Source organism: Mobula hypostoma, chromosome 5 (assembly GCF_963921235.1).
Source record: "Mobula hypostoma chromosome 5, sMobHyp1.1, whole genome shotgun sequence".
Classification (NCBI taxonomy): Eukaryota; Metazoa; Chordata; class Chondrichthyes; order Myliobatiformes; family Myliobatidae; genus Mobula; species Mobula hypostoma.
The window spans coordinates 34,923,310-34,943,975 of NC_086101.1; the positions used below are offsets into that span (position 1 = coordinate 34,923,310).

At 46.8% G+C, this 20,666-nt stretch overlaps 1 protein-coding gene across 2 annotated transcripts in view; it reads left to right on the forward strand.

The window, feature by feature from the left end:
* Nucleotides 1–20,651, forward strand: part of LOC134346759 (Na(+)/H(+) exchange regulatory cofactor NHE-RF3-like) — a 37,134-nt gene extending 16,483 nt beyond the window's left edge. The window contains exons 4-9 of one of the 2 annotated variants that reach the window (XM_063048365.1): nt 2,352–2,488; nt 9,082–9,277; nt 12,241–12,437; nt 13,860–14,060; nt 14,904–15,221; nt 16,964–20,650. In XM_063048365.1, coding sequence (XP_062904435.1) covers nt 2,352–2,488; nt 9,082–9,277; nt 12,241–12,437; nt 13,860–14,060; nt 14,904–15,221; nt 16,964–17,023 — 1,109 coding nt within the window. In that variant the 3' untranslated portion in view covers nt 17,024–20,650. Of the gene's footprint in view, nt 1–2,351; nt 2,489–9,081; nt 9,278–12,240; nt 12,438–13,859; nt 14,061–14,903; nt 15,222–16,963 lie in introns of both variants that reach the window. The other variant, XM_063048364.1, reaches the window with a different exon arrangement.
* The last annotated feature ends 15 nt before the right edge of the window (nt 20,652–20,666 follow it).

The window sequence follows — 20,666 nt, forward strand, 5'->3', positions numbered from 1 at the left end:
CCTAGTTCCATTGACCCGCCCCTGAACAATAGCCCTCCCATCCATGCACTTATCCAACTGTCTCTTCAACGTTGCATTGAGCCCGCATCCATCACTTCTGCTGGCATTCCACTCCACACTGCATTGCTTTGCCCTGGGAGCTACAGGGCTTGTACTGTTGAGGCTTCACTCATCCAAACGGGTGGGGGGAAAATTCCTCACTCTTCCCGTACAAACTTTGTGACCAGTGGAAACACGGGACTGGCCGAGTTCCCTGTCCAAGGTCTTGGTGAGAGCAGTCTACGGGAATGTACTTCCAGAGCAGATCTCAGCTATTGCAAGCCCTCTCACTGAAACCAGGGTCTGTGTTGGGGCCATACTGCAATTGACAAGGAGTTTAAACCACTCTGTAAGGTAGAGACACTATGTTTGCTTGCATTGGCTTATACATGTATGTCTTAATGAGATGCAAGTTAATTCCTAACGCTCTCTGTAAGGACCCTGTGACTATGTCAGTTTCCTCCAGGTGCTCCAGTTTTCTCCCACAATCCAAGGAAGTCTGGATAAGAGTTAGGGTCGGTAAATTGTGAGCATACGATGTTGGTGTTGGAGGTATGTTGGCTCTTGCGGGCTGCCCCCAGCATATTCTTGGACTGTGTTGATTGTTGATGCAAATGACGCACTTCACTGTATATTTCGATGCTTTGATGTACACATGACAAATGAAACGAACCTTTAAACGTTCATCTTTAATTGGTGTGGTGAAACAGTTCTGCCTGACTCAAGTTCATGTTCGAACTTCAAAGTGAACGTTAATTCAGCCAGTCAGCTGCTGCCTTTGCGGTTCAGGCTAGGGGTTTTCTTGTTTAATGCCAAATGTTTTAGACAAAGGAGCAAGAACTCAGCAGGTCAGGCAGCTTGTGGAGGGAAATGGACAGCTGAGGTTTCGGGTGGCGATAAGAAGATAGAGGGGAGATAGCCGGTACATAGAAATGGAGCAAGAGCTGGAGGATGATGGGTGGGTCGAGGGGAGGTTGGGAATAGGAACAGAGGTCGGAAGGTGATAGGTGGAGCTGACAGAGGACTGAAGATGGTGGAATTTGATAAGAGAGGAAGGTGGAGAGGAAGAGCTGAGTGAGGGAGGTGGGGGGGGGGCAAATGGGAACAATGAGTGGAGCAGACCCCATGGGAGGAGTGTGTAGATGAGGGACAGATGGAGTGGGTGAAGGAGGTGAGGGAGATAGGGTGATGGGAGGAACTGGGTAAAACAGGAGGAGGGGGAAAATGGACAGAGGTCGAGCAGGTCACCAGAAGTTGGAGAATTCATTGTTCATGCAGTTGGACTGTAGATTTCCCAGGGGAGATATGAGGTGATGTTCTCCTTCCAAGTGAGGCAACACCTCACCTGCGAATCTGCTGGGGTTGTCTACTGTGTCCGGTGCTCCCAATGCAGCCTCCGCTACATTGATGAGACCTGTGGTAAACTGGGGGACTGCTTCGTCGACCTGCTCCATCCACCAAAAGTGGAACTCCCCGGTGGCCAAATCTTCTAATTGCGATTCCCATTCTGACGTGTTGCTCCTTGGCCTCCTGCTGTGCCACGCTGAGGTCACCTCAGGGTGGAAGAGGAACACCTTTCATTCCTTCGGGATAGCCTCCAACTGAATATTGATTTCTCCTTCCGGTAAAAAAAAACAATTCTCTCCCTCTCCCCATATCTTCTATTCCACACTCTGGTCTCTTGCCTCTTCTCATCTGCCTACCACCTCCCCCTGGGTCCCCTTCTCCTTCCCTTTCTCCTATGATCCACGCTCCTCCCCTACCAGATTCCTTCCTCTCCAGCACGTTAACTTTCCTACTCACCTGCCTTCACCTATCACCGTCCAGCTACCCTTCTTCCCCTCTCTCCACCTTTTTATTCTGGCACCTTCCCCCTTCCTATCCAGTCCCGAAGAAGGGGCCTCAGCCCGAAACATCGACTGTTCATTCACTTCCAAAGAAGCTGCCTGACCTGCTGTTCCTCCAGCATTTTGCGAGTGATGCTTCGGATTCCCAGCAGCGGCAGAATTTCTCATGTTTCTGGTGTTCCTCTACGTTCTCCTTAGCCTCAGCCTGGCAGCTGAGTAGGCTGAGGTCAGATGGGTCAGTGTGGGAATGGGAGGGGAGGGGTTTAAATGGCTGGGTACTGGGAGGCTCAGACTACCATGACAGACAGAGTGAGGGTGCCCAGCAGAGCAGGAGCCTGCAGATGGATGAGTTCCGTTTACAAACATGACGATTCCACATTGGGACTATAAGCCTGACTCATGGGGAGCCACGGTCTTCCTGAACAACACTGCTTCGGGTCTTCACCAAGTGCTTCCTTTGTGCAGGAGTCCCTGGTCTGTTCATGACGGAAATTTCTCCCCTGGGTGCTGCTTCCATCGCTGGTGTTGAACTCAACGACCGGATCATCCAGCTGAATGGAGAAAACGTTGAGAATCTCACCCACGAGCAGATGGTGGCCAAGGTATTGGAGGGTGACTGTTCACTCTTTTGCTGAGCACAGATGGGACCATCTAAGGCTGTGGGATGTTGACAGTTCCGCCTGCTTTAAAGGGCAAGGAAATATCTGACCGCACCTCAGAGAGTTTAGGCCCTTGCCCCTGCCCCACTGTCCCTTAGGGTTTCTAGAGCACAGCCTGTGGAGTAGTAATCACTGCTCAACTTGGCATGCAGGAAACAACTCTTCTCCCTCCCAGCAACATAGATATCAAGAGAATGGGCTTTCTGTGAGCAGGAAGCTCAGGAACAGAGACAGCTCCCTGACTGAGGGTGGAATTGTGCTGACACTGGCTTTGTGGGAGAAGCCAGAGAGTGGTAGTAGAGTCGTCTCTCTGACTGGAGGCCTGTGACTACAGGTGTGCTGCTGGGATCGGTGCTGGGTCCTTTGTTGTTTGTCACCTGTATCAATGATCTGGGTGATAATGTGGTAAACTGGATCAGCAAATTTGCAGATGACACCAGGATTGGGGGTGTAATGGACAGTGAGGAAGGCTATCAGCTGGAAAAAAAGGGCTGAAAAATGGCAGACGGAATTTAAGGCAGACAAGTGAGAGGTTTTGTACTTTGGTAGGACCACCCAGAGTAGGTCTTACACAGTGACTGGTCGGGCACTGAGGAGTGTGGTAGACAAGGGGATCTGCGAATACACGTATATAATTTGTTGAATGTGGTGTCACAGGCAGATAGGGTCAAAAAGAAAGCTTCTGGCACATTGGCCTTCATAAATCAATGTACTGAGTACACGAGATGGGATGTTATATTGAAGTTATATAAGACATTGGTGAGGCCTGTTTTGGAGTATTGTGTGCAGTTTCCTACCTACAGGAAAGATGTAGACAAGGTTGAAAGACTACAGAGCAAACTTACAATAACATTGCCAGGTCTGGAGAAACCGAGCTGGAATGAAAGACTGAATAATATTGAAAAGCTGTTCTTCAGAACATAGAAGATTGAGAGGAAATTTGATAGAGGTATACAACATTAGGAGGGGTATTGATAAAGCAAATGCAAGCAGGCTTTTTCCACTGAGGTTGGGTGAGACTACAATCAGAGTCATGGGCTGAGGGTGAAAGGTGGGGTTTAGGGGGAACATGAGAGGAAACGTTTTCACTCAGAGGGTCATGAGAGTGTGGAATGAGCTGCCAGCACAATTGGTCCATGTGAGCTCAATTTCAACATTTAATAGAAGTTTGGATAGGTACATGGATAGTGGGGGTACGGAGGGCTACAGTCCTGGTGCAGGTTGATGGGAGTAGGCAGTTTAAATGGTTTTGGCATGGAGAGCGGCCAGTGAGTGAGTGGGCCAGTGAAGGAGTGGAGCTTTGAGGCTTTGACTCGAGAGGCTTCGATGAGAAGAGGCGGAGGACAAGCTAGCTCGCAGTTAGTTTTTACAATGCCTCCTGAGATGGTGATGTGCCTCTCAAGTGAGATGTGGCAGTTTTGGGGGAACTCCCCTCTCCTGCAGAGTCACATCTGCCAGAAGTGCATACAGCTGGGCGATCTAGAAGACCGTGTAAGGAATCTGGAGCAGCAGCTGGATGACCTTCGACTCATAAGGGAGAATGAGGCAGTCATAGATGAGAGCTACAGGGAGGTAGTCACACCTAGGCTGTCGGAAGCAGGTTGTTGGGTGACAGTCAGAGGGGGAAAAGCGAAGGTGAGCAGACAGGTAGTGCAGAGCACCCCTGTAGCCATTCCCCTGAATAATAAGTTTACCGTCCTGGATACTGTTGGCGGGGACAACCGACCAGGTGTGAGCCACGGTGGCAGGGCCTCCGGCACTGAGTCTGACCCTGTGGAGCAGAAGGGTGGGACGGAGAAGAGGAGAGCTGTCGTCATTGGAGACTCTATAGTCAGGGGAGCAGACAGGAGATTTTGTGGACATGAGAAGGACACCCGCATGGTTTGTTGCCTCCCGGGTGCCAGGGTCCGGGATGTCTCTGACCAGGTGCACGACATCCTGGTACGAAAGGGAAAACAACCAGAAGTCGTGATACATGTTGGGACCAACGACATAGGCAGGAAGAGGGATGAGGTCCTGAAGTGTGAGTTTCGAGAACTAGGCAGAAGGCTGAAGAACAGGACCTCAAGGATGGCGTTCTCAGGATTGCTGCCAGTGCTACGTGACAGTGATGGTAAGAATTGGAGGAGATGGCAGTTGAATGCGTGGCTGAGGAGTTGGTGCAGGGAGCAGGGTTTTAGATTTTTGGATCATTGGGATCTCTTCTGGGGAAGGTGGGTCCTGTACAGATTGGATGGGTTGCACCTGAACTCGAGGGGGAGCAATATACTTGCAGGTAGGTTTGCTAGCATGGTTCAGGAGGGTTTAAACTAATTTGCAAGGGGGATGGGACCCAGAGCGATAGAGCAGTGAAAGAAGTGCATGGAGTAAAGCCAGATCTAACATATAGAGAGGCTTTGAGGAAAGAGAAGCAGAATAAAGGGTGTAAAGGTAGCAAGGTAGAATGGCTAAAGTGCATGTAAGAAGTGTGTTCAATGCAAGAAGCATCAGGAACAAAGGTGATGAACTGAGAGCTTGGATACATACATGGAATTATGATGTAGTGGCCATTACAGAGACTTGGCTGGCACCAGGGCAGGAATGGATTCTCAATATTAGTGGATTTCAGTGCTTTAAAAGGGATAGAGAGGGTGGAAAAAGGGGAGGAGGGGTGGCATTACTGGTCAGGGATACTATTACAGCTACAGAAAGGGTGGGTAATGTAGCAGGATCCTCTTTTGAGTCAGTATGGGTGGAATCAGGAACAGGAAGGGAGCAGTTACTCTACTGGGGGTATTCTATAGGCCCCCTGGTAGCAGCAGAGATACAGAGGAGCAGATTGGGAGGCAGATTTTGGAAAGGTGCAAAAATAACAGAGTTGTTATCATGGGTGACTTTAACTTCCCTAATATTCATTGGCGCCTGATTAGTTCCAAGGGTTTAGATGGGGCAGAGTTTAAGTGTGTCCAGGACAGATTCCTGTCACAGTATGTGGACAGGCCAACGAGGGGGAATGCCATACTAGATCTAGTACTCGGTAGTGAACCGGGTCAGGTCACAGATCTCTCAGTGGGTGAGCATCTGGGGGACAGTGACCACCGCTCCCTGGCCTTTAGCATTATCATGGAAAAGGATAGAATTGGAGAGGACAGGAAAATTTTTAATTGGGGAAGGGTAAATTATGAGGCAATAAGGCTAGAACTTTCGGGTGTGAATTGGGATGATGTTTTTGCAGAGAAATGTACTATGGACATGTGGTCGATGTTTAGAGATCTCTTGCAGGATGTTAGGGATAAATTTGTCCCGGTGAGGAAGATAAAGAATGGTAGGGTGAAGGAACCATGAGTGACAAGTGAGGTGGAAAATCTAGTCAGGTGGAAGAAGGCAGCATACATGAGGTTTAGGAAGCAAGGATCAGATGGGTCTATTGAGGAATATAGGGAAGCAAGAAAGGAGCTTAAGAAGGGGCTGAGAAGAGCAAGAAGGGGGCATGAGAAGGCCTTGGTGAGTAGGGTAAAGGAAAACCCCAAGGCATTCTTCAATTATGTGAAGAAAAAGAGGATGACAGGAGTGAAGGTAGGACCGATTAGAGATAAAGGTGGGAAGATGTGCCAGGAGGCTGTGGAAGTGAGCGAGGTCCTTAATGAATACTTCTCTTCAGTATTCACCAATGACAGGGAACTTGATGATGGTGAGGACAATATGAGTGAGATTGATGTTCTGGAGCATGTTGATATTAAGGGAGAGGAGGTGTTGGAGTTGTTAAAATACATTAGGACGGATAAGTTCCCGGGGCCTTACGGAATATTCCCCAGGCTGCTCCACGAGGTGAGGGAAGAGATTGCTGAGCCTCTGGCTAGGATCTTTATGTCCTCGTTGTCCACGGGAATGGTACCGGAGGATTGGAGGGAGGCAAATGTTGTCCCCTTGTTCAAAAAAGGTAGTAGGGACAGTCCGGGTAATTATAGACCAGTGAGCCTTACGTCTGTGGTAGGAAAGCTGTTGGAAAAGATTCTTAGAGATAGGATCTCTGGGCATTTAGAGAATCATGGTCTGATCAGGGACAGTCAGCATGGCTTTGTGAAGGGCAGATCATGTCTAACAAGCCTGATAGAGTTCTTTGAGGAAGTGACCAGGCATATAGATGAGGGTAGTGCAGTGGATGTGATCTATATGGATTTTAGTAAGGCATTTGACAAGGTTCCACGTGGTAGGCTTATTCAGAAAGTTAGAAGGCATGGGATCCAGGGAAGTTTGGTCAGGTGGATTCAGAATTGGCTTGCTTGCAGAAGGCAGAGGGTGGTGGTGGAGGGAGTACATTCAGATTGGAGGATTGTGACTAGTGGTGTCTCACAAGGATCTGTTCTGGGACCTCTACTTTTCGTGATTTTTATTAACAACCTGGATGTGAGGGTAGAAGGGTGGGTTGGCAAGTTTGCAGACAACACAAAGGTTGGTGGTGTTGTAGATAGTGTAGAGGATTGTCAAAGATTGCAGAGAGACATTGATAGGATGCAGAAGTGGGCTGAGAAGTGGCAGATGGAGTTCAACCCGGAGAAGTGTGAGGTGGTACACTTTGGAAGGACAAACTCCAAGGTAGAGTACAAAGTAAATGACAGGATACTTGGTAGTGTGGAGGAGCAGAGGGATCTGGGGGTACATGTCCACAGATCCCTGAAAGTTGCCTCACAGGTGGATAGGGTAGTTAAGAAAGCTTATGGGGTGTTAGCTTTCATAAGTCGAGGGATAGAGTTTAAGAGTCGTGATGTAATGATGAAGCTCTATAAAACTCTGGTTAGGCCACACTTGGAGTACTGTGTCCAGTTCTGGTCGCCTCACTATAGGAAGGATGTGGAAGCATTGTAAAGGGTACAGGGGAGATTTACCAGAATGCTGCCTGGTTTAGAGAGTATGCATTATGATCAGAGATTAAGGGAGCTGGCGCTTTACTCTGGAGAGAAGGAGGATGAGGGGAGACATGATAGAGGTGTACAAGATAATAAGAGGAATAGATAGAGTGGATAGCCAGCGCCTCTTCCCTCGGGCACCACTGCTCAATACAAAAGGACATGGCTTTAAGGTAAGGGGTGGGAAGTTCAAGGGGGATATTAGAGGAAGGTTTTTTACTCAGAGAGTGGTTGGTGCATGGAATGCACTCCCTGAGTCAGTAGTGGAGATAGATACACTAGAGAAGTTTAAGAGACTACTAGACAGGTGTATGGAGGAATCTAAGTTGGGGACTTATATGGGAGGCAGGGTTTGAGGGTCGGCACAACATTGTGAGCCGAAAGGCCTGTACTGTGCTATACAATTCTATTGTTCTATTGTCTAGATGGGCCAAAGGGCCTGTTTCTGTGCTGTACTCCTCCATGACTCTATGATGTCACAGAGTAGTTGGGCAAATATGGCTCCCAAACTTACCACTGTAGAGAAGGTAATTTTCAATTCCTTTTATCTTAATGGTCTGCTGACTAGATTGACTGACACTGTCATTACTGAAGGAGAATAGCTCTTTGAGAAGTGATGTAGTAACATTGTAAAGATATTTATCATAGAGAATTCAGTCAGTAGAGGGAAGGCCTTTCCTTGGGTAGTTAACCTCAGCAGGGCTGACTGGCAAGGAACCTGTTCAATGTTCAGGAGTTAGACAACAAAAAAATGTTTATTTCGACTTTGCTGGACCAAATCCAGATCCTGAAGCACCAGGATTCCTCAGAGCAAGTGTAGTTCTCGGAGCTGTGACTGATCACCACACTGTTCTGCCTTCCAAATCTGTCCTTAATGCTGTATCCTGATGCACCAGTCAGCGTTCCCCACGTTTTATAATTTATAAATGCAGATCCAATGTGGAAAAATCGATGGCAATATCTGAGGATATAATACCCTGGGGATTACATTCTACCAGTACTAACCCTGGCGATCACACATTGTCAGTACTGACCCTGGGGATCACATACCATCATACTGACCCTGGGGATTATATATCACCAGTACTGACCCTGGGGATCACATACTGTCAGTACTGACCCTGGGGATTATATATCACCAGTACTGACCCTGGGGATTATATACCATGAGTACTGACCCTGGGGACTATATACCACGAGTACTGACCCTGGGGATCATATATCACCAGTACTGACCCTGGGGATCACATAATGTCAGTACTGACCCTGGGGATCATATACCACGAGTACTGACCCTGGGGATCACATACTATAAGTACTAACCCTGGGAATCATATATCATGAGTACTGACCCTGGGGATCATATATCACCAGTACTGACCCTAGGGATCATATATCATGAGTACTGACCCTGGGGATCACATACGAAATACTGACCCTGGGGATTATATACAAAGGGTACTGACTCTGGGGATCACATACGAAATACTGACCCTGGGGATCACATATGAAATACTGACCCTGGGGACCCTGCAGAAGTCTGAATGCTCTACAGAAAGGAATTCTTTCTCTCCATGTTGCTGCCTGTGACTGGACGTTCCTATATGGGACACTGGGTTTCTGATTGCCGCTCCTGCTAATCTGTTGCAGATGAAGTCTTCAGGGATCAACATGGTGCTCCTGCTGATCGACGAAACCTCGGATAAATACTTCAAGAGCAGATCGGTCCCGGTTGTGGCATCGATGGCGAGTGTGAAAGGGCTCCCTCTCAAGCCGCGGATAGTGGAGTTAACCAAGGAGGCATCAGGATATGGGTTCTTCCTGAGGATGGAACAGGGCCACCAGGGTACAACATCCAGGTGTTATTTGCATGTATGCTCCTCGTATTGAGACTCCCGCCAGGAAACGGGACTCCAATTGGCCTCTCGGACTGCTTCCCTGTGCAAGTTCTACCCCGATGGGGGCTGCAGAGGAGGGATCAGATGCCAGGACTGGTGATTTCTGCTGCTTCTGGTCTCCTGCAAACCCCTACCCACCACATCCGCTCTATTTATTACCCTCTGTTCCTGACTCCCAGCTTCACAGTGTGCCTTTTTTAAATTCCACAAATTCTAAATGTCTCCATTCACAAATCCCTCCATGTTTGAAGCCACCCAATTCTGTTCCCTCCTGCAGCCCCCGTTTCCTCTTCAGAGCTGGCTTTTTTGAGCAATCCACAGCTATTTATTCACTCACTGGCAGCTGTACCTTCAGCAGCTCTGTAACTCCCTCCCTGTACCCTTCCTTCTCTCTCTCCTCCTTCCTAAAGATCTCTCTTTTGACCAAAGCCCTTGTGCTTTTGCTCTTTGGCCCTTACATTTCCTTGAGTGGCCCTGTGTCAGTTCTTTCTTGAATTGGCTTAAAATATTTGGATTTAGATTTTTAGATTATAAGAACACTCAGTCCTCTTTTATTGTCATTTAGAAATGCATACATGCATTAAGAAATGATATAATGTTTCTCTGGAGTGATATCACAGAAAACAGGACAAACCAAAGACTAACACTGACAGAACCACATAATTATAACATATAGTTACAGCAGTGCAAAACAATACCATAATTTGATGAAGAACAGACCATGGGCACGGTAAAAATAGTCTCAAAGTCCCGAGTCGATCGACTCCCGAGTTCCCAATAGCAGGCAACAAAAGGGACAAACTCCCTGCCATAAACCTCCAGGCAACGACAACTGCCGATGCCTTGGAAGCAGCCAACCACAGCCGACACTGAGTCCATCCATCCGAAAACTTCGAGCCTCCGACCAGCCCCTCCGATACAGCCTCCCGAGTGCCATCCTCTGCCGAGCGCCTTCGACCTCGCCCCGGCCGCTGAAACGAGCAAGGCTGAGGAGTTCAGGGCCTTCTGCTCCGGAGATTCCTGTTACCACACAGTAGCAACTGCAGCGAAGCGGGCATTTCAGAAGTTTTCCAGATGTTCCTCCGTACTCTCACGTCTGTCTCTATCAAATCAGAATTGTGCACGGTCCTCTACTTGACAGATAACAGATATTCATCACCAGAAAGGCCGCGCGCGCTGCCATCGCACTGCCATCTTCTCCTCTTCCCTATGTACTGTGCAATTTACTGACTTGGTTCTTGGCAGAGATTCCTACATCTTTTGAATATATCTAGCAACTAGAAGGCAGATGGCTGGGGGATTAATTTTACAAATTGCTGCACAGTTGGGTAGTAATAGACTATAGAACACAGAACATAGAATATTACAGCACAGTGCAGGCCCTCTGGCTCAAAATGTTGTACTGACCCCTTTTAACCTTCTCCAAGATCAATCTTTACCCGTCCCTCCCACATATCCCTCCATTTTTTTCATCCATGTGCCCATTTAAGAGTCTCTTAAATATCCCTAATGTATCTGCCACTACCACCATGCCTGATAGTACGTTCCACACACCTACCACTCTCTGTGTAAAACATTTACCTCTGACATCCTCCACTGTACGTTCCTCAACCAGCTTAAAATTACACCACCTCCTATTAGCCATTTCACCCGTGGGAAAAAGTCTTTGACTGTCCACTCTGTCTAAGCCTATTATAATTTTATACAGCTCTATCAAGTCACCTCTCATCCTCTTTCACTCCAAAGAAAAATAGCCCTAGCTCACTCAAGCTGTTCTCATAAGACATACTCTCTAATCCAGGCAACATCCTGGAAAATCTCCACAATCACTTGTAACAAGTGACCCGTGAAACCTCCTCCTCAGCTTCTCAACCCACTCTCCAAGCTCACAATTTGGCTGAGAACCGGAGAAACAGGAGGAGGCCAACAGCTCCTTGTGTGTTTCTGCCAGACAATAAGATCCTGACTCACCGTGCCACCTACCTGCTTTTGTCCACAACCCTCAAGAAAGGTGGCAGAAGTCTGTCGATTCCTGATTTGAAACAAACCTCTGGTCCAATTGTTTTTCAAGGAACTGTGTTTTAAAATGCTCACCATTTTGCTCATTGGTCTAAATCCCATAACACAACTGCCAGTTTGTTTAATCTCCCTTGTGGTCCACACCTTGTCCAAGAAGAGTCATGGCTGGCAGCTGTACGTAAGGATGAATAATCAGCCCAGAATGTCTGTCAGATTAAAACCAGGAGCACTTCCCAGTGCCTCCAGACTAACTTCCAACTATCCACCAGCAGGCACCCATCGTTGGCACTGCTCTCAGGTTTTTAAACTTATTCAAACTTTTCCTCACCAAATCTGCGTGCCAGTGACAAGGCCAGAGTTTATCACCCATCCCCAACTCTCCCTTGAACTGCCATCTTGAACTGCTTCAGTCATTCTGATGAACATGCCAGCAAGGGGGAGGCCTTGCTGTTTTTAATAGAGGAGGTCATGGGTTTAAGTGAAGCAATGCTACATATTTCCAAAGTCAAGATATGGGAACCTACAAGCGGCAGTGTTCCTGTATGGCCTCTGCCTCGTCCTTATTGGCAGGAAAGGTGGGTTTGGGAAGGAGATGTCGGAGCAGTTTGTAGATGGTACACACTGCCGCCATTGTGTGCTGGTGGTGGAGGGTATGAATGTTTAAGATGGTGGAGGAGGTGCTAATTGAGTGGATTTCTTGAGATCTGTTGGAGGTGCACGCACCCAGGCAAGTGGGGAGTATTCCGTCATAGTCCTGACTTGTGCCTTGTGGTTGAGGGGAAAAGCCTGGAAGTGTCAGGAGCTGACGGTTGCTGCTGGAATCCCAGCCTCTGACTTGCTCCTGTAGACAGAGTCTGTGGTGCATTGATAATTTTCTTTTGCAAACTTCCAGGTCACTTCATCAGGGCGATTGATCCAAACAGCCCGGCAGAAAAGGCGGGTCTAGCTGATGGGGATATTCTGATTGCTGTGGATGGGACAAGCGTGGAACAGCTCGATCATGAGAGTGTGGTTGAAATGATAAAGAAATGTGGGAACAAGACCACGTTCCTTGTTGCCGACAACGTAACAAACAAGCTTTACAAACAGGTAGGTGTTTCAATCAACCAAAGAGACAAGGGCAAATGAAAAAAACTGTTCACCCACACTGGATGGTAACCCCAGGACTGGGAATTGCTGTCACATTCCAATTCATCCTTGTAGGTCCTGGTGGGTCCCTTTGGACAGTAATTCACTCCCAACTGGGAACTGTTGTCTCTGAGCCTCATTCCAGAGACTTGAGCACAAACGTACTGATGGCAGAGACACAAAGATACTGCAGACGCTGGAAACTGGAGCAACACGTGATCTCCAGAAGGGGAGATGGTCAGTGTAAAGCGAAGGGGAATGGTCTCAAAGCAGTCTGAGGGTGATTGGTGGAGCCAGGAAGTGGGCAAAATAGCTGGCAGGTTCCGCCAGGTAGGGGAGAGGAGCAGGGTTAGAGTTGGGGACAGAGGCAGGCGGATGATAGACGGTGGCAGAGAGGGAGTGAGAAATGAGAGGTGGGTGCAGTGAGTGGACGTTGGAGGCAGCTGCTACTCAGTCAGCAGGAACACTGCGGTCTCCCAGTGCTGGAGACCAAGTGATGGAGGAGAGAACAGGAACCACTGGGGGGAAGGGGGATCGGGAGCCGGGACCAGGACTAGATGATGGGGGGGCGGGGGGTGGGGATGGGTTGGGATGAGGAGTGAGCCTGTGGGAGAGCTGTGTGTGTACTGGGTAGAAGGGGAGTGGGGTGCAGATGGGTGGGAAAAGAGACAAAAATGGGAGGAGCAGAGTTAAGGAGATGGTGTGGGTGGGTTACCTGACACCGGAAAGTTCATTGCTCATGTCTCACGTACAAAATACTGGAGTAACTCAGCAGGTTATGCTGTCTATGAACTCATGCAGGTCTATGAGCTCGACATTTTGGGCCGAAACCCTTCAGCAAATCCTCCCTTCATGAGTCCTGATGAAGGGTCTCTGTCCAACATGTCGGCTGTTTCTTCCCCTCCACAGATGCTGCCTGAACGCTGAGTTCCTCCAGCATTTTGCCTGTGTTGCTGAAGATTTCCAGTATCCACAGTATCTCATTTGTCAATGTTCATGCCATTGGGTTGTAGACTACCTAGGATGAACATGAGGTGCTGTTCCTCGAGTGCTGATAAACACTGTCCCACTGTGGTCAAGGAGACACTACACCAGGGCTCTGTGTATCCTGTAAGGTGGAAGTATGAGATCCCATCGCTGTGATGTTGAAGAAGAACAGAAGAGTTCTCCCTGATGTCCTGGTCCAGTGCTTTCTCTCAATCATGTACATTTACTTGAGTCAGGACATTTACTACAAGGCAGCTTTACTGATGTTGTGATTGCATAGAAGATTGAGTATCACTGGTAATAATTAAATATAAATAGTCATTACCATCACTGGTAATAAAGGGAAGGTTAATTGAATCAGTTATGTTTAATGCTTGCCTTAATGTTCAATCCCAGGCTGGCATTTCTCCACTCCTCTACTGGAGTGAAGTGCGTGAGTCGCCCTGTGCAGAGGACATCGAAGCGCCAGCGGAGAGGCAGAGGACAGAGGCTGATCCGTCAGCCGATACCAAACTTTTCCACCTCATTAAAGGCCCAGAAGGGTTTGGCTTCACCATCGATGCCGTCCGGGGTTCACAGGGGCAGTCTATTAGAGAGGTAAATGACACATTTCACCGAATGTTTCGATGTGTATGCAACAAATAAAGCTTATCTTTTCTGATGAAGGATCTCAGCCGGAAACATTTATTACTCTCCATAGACGCTGCCTGGCCTGCTGAGTTCCTCCAGCATTTGGATCTCCAGTACCTGAAGAATCTCTTGTACTTAAGCTTATCCCTCTAGTTTTTTTAGGTAGGAACAGTCGTGAACGCCTGGTCATTACCTCCTTATTCATATTTTGCACTATTTATTTATTTTACAACTTATAGTAATTTTTATGCTATGCACTGTACTGCGATTGCAAAACAACAGATTTCACGAGCTGTCAGTGATAATAAACATGATTCCGATTCTGCTACTGCTTGGGAGAGTGGGGGTTGGGGGTTGGGGGTAAGGGGTAAAGGAGAAAGTCTGCTGCTGCCTGGCCTGCTGAGCTCCTCCAGCATTTTGTGTGTGTTGCTCGGATTTCCAGCATCCGCAGATTTTCTCTTGTCTGTCGTAAGCTCTGTATGTTGATTCCCCTCTTGGACCTTTGCAGTAGCTACCTTTGAAAAGAGAATCTCATTCCTTAGAGAAGGCTAAGAAAATCATTAAACTGTGGATGTTGGAAATAGGAAATAACCAGAGCACCTGGAGAAAATCCACATGGTCACGGGTAGAACATACCAACTCCTTACAGACCATAGTGAAACTGAACTTGTGCATTATGCTAAATGCTACTCTACCCTACCACCCCTACTCAGCGTTCCCAGTATGGTCCTTTTGAATCCACTCGACCGGACTTTCGGGCAGTGAGTTCCAGGTCTGGCCGTGTGAAAACTTTTCCCTTTTGTCTTCCAGGTTGTCACAGGAAGCCCAGCCAGCGAGGCTGGCCTGGAAGTGCACGACGTCCTGATAGAAGTGAACGGCAACAGTGTGGAGACGGACACACACAGTGAGCTGGTGGAGAGAATCAACAGCTGTGGGGACCAGCTGAGTTTGCTTGTGATCAGAAAAGAAGGGTCGGAGCACCTCAAAGCCTCGGAGGCGCCTGCGTCTTTACCAGCAATCCCTGAGACAACACCCGAGTCCACGGGCACCCTCAATGACATCCAAGAGGAGAGCAAAGCTGAGGAGGCAGCAGAGGCTGATGAACTCACCCAGAAGGCAGGAGAGCAGGTATATCACTAGCCACAGCTTGCATCCCAGTGGGATCTTAGCATGGCTTCAGCAGCCCGCTGTAGTGCAGAAGCAAGTCAGGTGCCTGCGTACACGTTAGGGTGGGTCGCCAAGAGTTTGCTCAGGGAAGTTTTAGTTGGAGAGTGCTGAGAGGGTTCAGGAGTGAAATCCAGCACCTAGAGCAGGGAGTCAGGGTTGTGCATAATCCCAAAATTACAGCACATTTATCGCAGAGAAAGAAGCCATTCTGCCCAAACCAGGTTCACGAGAATGAATCCGGGGATGAAAGGTTAACATATGCGGTGTGTTTGATGGTGCTGGGCTGGAGTTTAGAAAAATGGGGTGGGGGGGGGGAAACTAATTGAATATTGGATATTCAAAGCCTAGATAGAATGGACCATGGAGAGGATGTTTGCTTTAGTCAGGGAGTCTAGGACCAAAGAGCAGTCTCAGAATACAAGGACATCCCTTTCATACAGAGATGAAGAGGAATTTCTTTATCCAAATGGTGGTGAATCTGTGGAATTCATTGCCACAGGTGGCTGCGAAGGACAAATTATTAGGTATATTTAAAGTGGAAGTTGATAAGTTCTTGATTAATGGCAGGAGAATGGGTAGAAACATAGGAAGCCTACAGCACAATACAGCCCACAAAGCTGTGCCGAACATGTCCTTACCTTAGAAATTGCCCAGGCTTTACCCATAGCCCTCTATTTTTCTAAGCTCCATGTAGCCATCCAGGAGTCTATTAAAAGACCCTATCGTATCCGCCTCCACCATCATCGCCGGCAGCCCATTCCACGCACTCACCACTTTCTGCGTAAAAAAACTTACCCCTGACATTTCCTCTGTACCTACTTCCAAGCACCTTCAAACTATTCCCTCTTGCGCTAGCCATTTCAGCCCTGGGAAAAAGCCTCTGGCTATCCACATGATCAATGCCTCTCATCATCTTATGCACCTTTATCAGGTCACCTCTCATCCTCCGTCACTCAAAGGAGAAAAGGCCGAGTTCACTCAACCTGTTCTCATAAGGCATGCTCCCCAATCCAGGTAACATCCTTGTAAATCTCCTCTGCACCCTTTCTATGGCTTCCACACCCTTCCTGTAGTGAGGCAACCAGAACTGAGCACAATACTCCAAGTGGGGTCTGACCAGGGTCCTATGTAGCTGCAACATTACCTCTCGGCTCCCATTATTGATAAAGGCCAATGCCCCATATGCCTTCTTAACCACGGAGTCAACCTGCGCAGCATGTACAAGAGGGTTAATAAATCAGCCATAATGGAATGGCAGAGCAGACTTGATGGGCCGAATGGCTTAACTCTGCTCCTGTGTCTCATGGTCTTTGCTCCATGAGCTTCCTCTTATCATTCACCATGTCACGGTGTATCCATTCCTTTCTCCTTTCACAGGGGATACTTCAGAGAGGAGGGATGACTCGGGCCACAGAGCATCTAATCAGCCAAAGGGGATTGCAAAAGGGGTTATTGCTGTATTGGGAGTCAGTGCAGCTCAGTGTGCCTCAGGGTGACAAGTGACTATAATTTGGTGCCAGCACGAGGAATTCTGCAGATGCTGGAAATTCAAGCAACACACATCAAAGTTGCTGGTGAACGCAGCAGGCCAGGCAGCATCTCTAGGAAGAGGTGCAGTCGACTGTACCTCTCCCTAGACATGCTGCCTGGCCTGATAATTTGGTGCCAGTTTGGACTCAACACTCTTTATTTTTTTTTTACAGGACAAGTCCTCCTCCTCCTCCTCAGCTGAAGACGATTCAGATGATGATACACAAATGTGAAAGGATTATAAAGGAAACGTACACAGCCAAAGCACATCATCACCACTTCAGTAACTGTGACTTCATAATCACATAATCATAAGTACAGTTTTCTTAAGAAAATTCCCTACATTTTTGAAGTAATAATGCTCAATGTAAGAATTTATAAAATTTAAGTATTTTATCTCACATCACAATTGACAATTATGTGTGTCAGTGATCTAATTAGCCCTTGTCTCTCAATCCTAAAATTCTGTCCTCTACCTCGCATATTTAACCAAATAGTTTCTGAACATTACTGTAGAACTGCTTCCTGCAGACCAGTGTGCGAGTTTCTCTGTGAGTTAACAAGTCAAAATGTTACAAATCATTTCCAATGTCAAACCAAACCAATTCCTAATATACTCAAGGCTACTACTTGGCTGTCTCAACACGACTGGAGTGATCACCAGGTTTGAGTGTTAATTAAAATATTGGTACATCTTTGTAAACCCATTGTACAGGTCGATGGATTCTCCTTCTCTCTCGTTGATGAGTCACTGACCAAGAGACCACCCAATCATCAGGTGGTATGCCTTGGTAGTAGTGTTCTTTGAAACTGTTGTGACAACTGTACTTCATTTCATTGGTTACTGAAGGACGTTGCCTAACTTAATGAAATTTCTTATAACCTGGAAGAGGTTTGTACATTCTCCCCGTGACCGCATGAGTTTCCTCCCACATCTGAGAGATTTAGGGTTTGGATCAGTGAGTTTACGGACATGCTGTGATGGTGCTGGAAGCATGGCGACTCTTGCAAACTGGCCCTACCCCAATCGTCATGGAATTGATTTGATTTGATGCAATGGACGCATTTCACTGCTTTGATGTTTTCAAGTACTGTGACAATTAAAAAGCTAGTCTTTACTCTTTATTTGATCCAATTTCCCAAGGTCCATTATCTTCACACCATTGACTGGCCTCCATCAATCTCCTTGACTAATGATACAGGAACAGAAGGCCATTCAGCCCCTCAAAACTTCCTTCCATATTATTGAATGATGGTTGATCTGTATGTCTACAGCATCTCACTGATTGTGTCACTCCCCCTTATTGCTCTCCCCTGCCAGTACCTGCACAGTCCGAGCTTCTGGTTTTGAGAGAGAGTTCCTTAATTACACTACCCTTTTTTAGCCTAATTCTGTTCCTGTGTCTTATGGAGAGGGCAGGAGATTGGTGCCAAGAGGGAAATGGATCAGCCACCATGAAATGACGGAGTATACTCGATGAGTCAAATGGCCTATTTCTGCTCCTACATCTTGGGTTTTATGTTCCTGGATTTTACGTTGAACTGTTAAATCTGTGGTGACCAATTTGTAAACAAAGCATGCTGCCAGCTCAATACCCACAAGCTATACAATACAAACATTTGTACAGCAGGGAGATGAGAATATCCTTTTAAAACTAATCTATCAAATTAAGATGAATGCACATGGTGTAGCCTTTGGGTTTTTTTCATATTCTTTTGCAATATTTTCAACAAGATTAACACCTGCCTCCTCAGAAAAGGAGCCTTGCATTATAGGAACTGGAGGATTAAGAGTACCCCACAAAGGTAATGGGGGAAATATAAAGCTTACCCAAGCTGCAGGATCAGGAAAAGCTTCCTGATTGTACCTGATCAGCTGCAAGTTTAAAGCTCTCCTTCCTTCAATGCTGGAAGTGTTTTTTTTTTCTCTTCTCTTTACCTTAACCAATCAGTTAAACATGAAGTATAAACCAAGTAGCTTACTTTGGCACAGAGGAGGCTGAGCTGGAGAAAATTATGAGAAACCTTTATAGGAAGGCCCATTTCACTTAGCCAACTAGTCAAGTACCTCAGGTTTTGCACTGAGAGAACGATTAGAGAAGAGACGAAGGAACACTTTTCACCCTGAGGGTGACAGAGGTTTGGAACTCACTGCCTGACAGGGTGGTGGAGGCAGAAACCTGAATCAGATAACAGCCCACTCCACGGTCATAGTCATTTAGATCACATTTTCCTATTCTAATGTTTGGTCTGAACAACAACTGAACCTCTGGACCACATCAGCTTTGTCAACCAGCACACTCAAAGATCAGCCAGATGACCTCCTCCTGTTCAGTAATTTCTAATCACTCTCCAAATACCTCACCCAGAGCACTTCATTTTCCAAAAAGAAACACGCTGAGTCTATGGAAATTTAACCCCTTCAGCACCAGTGTGAACCTTTCTAACAGGTGGAGTGATCTTCAGAGGATGGTGTAGGGGCAGGGCTGAGGCTGACAGATTGACAGATCATTAGGGATGAAAGTCCTTTATACAGAAAGAGGTAGGTGCCTAGAATATGCTGCCAGGAAGCAGATCTAAAAGAGACATTCAAGTGGCTTTTATATCAGCACATGAACATGCAGCAAAAAGAATTAGCTTAATATGGCATTGTATTTGGCATGGCCATGGTGCACTGTAGGGGATGTCTCTGTGCTGTACCATTCTATGTTAAACCACGAGGACTCGATATGTGGACATGGCTTGTGCTCCTCTCACTGTACAGAACTTCGGGCCACTTATCTTAGAAAGGATGTGCTGCAACTGGAGAGGATTCGAAGGAGGTTCACAAAAATGATTCCAGGATTGAATGGCTTGTCATATGAAGAGCATTTGATGACTCTAGGGTCTGTATTAATTGGAATTCAGAAGAATGAGGGGTGACCTCATTGAAACCTATCGAATGGTGAAAGGCCTTGATAGAGTGGATGTGGAGAGGTTGTTTCCTGTGGTGGGAGAGTCTAAGATCAGAGGACACACCTTCAGAATAGAGGGATGTCCTTTTAGAACAGAAATGAGGAGGAATTTCTTCTGCCAGAGTCTGTGGAATCTGTGGAATTCTTTGCCACAGGCAGCTGTGGAGGCCAAGTCTATGTATATTTAAGGCAGAGGTAGATAGATTCTTGATTGGTCAGAACATGACGTGATACAGGGAGAAGGCAAATTGGATCAGCCATGATGAAATGGTGGTGCAGACTCAATGGGCCAAATGGCCTAATTCTGCTCCTACTATGGTCTTACATAGGTTAAAATGTTAAAATGTAGGCTGCTGCTCTAGGCAGCAAAATAATCTTCAAACTTAAGTCTGGCCCAGTCCTATTTCTTTTAGGAGTCCTGGGAATCTGGAAACCTGTCCTAAATGGTGTGGTGCCAGGGGTGGTGTGGGAAAAACAGATGCCACTGGAAATTGAGACCAAGTAAAATTTTTGTTAGGGATTCAAGGTTATGCTCCATTGTTCAGGTCTCTCCCTCGAGGGATCTTAACTTCAACTAGATCACATAAAGATCTTAAGTACTCAAAGGATCACAACCATATTATAAAATATGGCACAAAAGGTGGGTAAATGAGGTTAAGATAGATTCAATTTAATAGTTTAAGAGGAGGTTTTGCTCCTTCTGTTCCTATCAGCTCAGGAAACACCCATCCATGCAGTACAATTGTTTCAGATTCATGAATGCAATGTTGAGGTCCAAGCTACATAATTATATGCTGTATTTATGATTTTTTTTCTGTAAATAGAAACAACAAACTTTCAATGGACAAAACTTGTATCTTTGATTTTTTTTATGAATAAAAATGGGCAACTTAATTTAAAATACAGAGCAGAATATTATTCA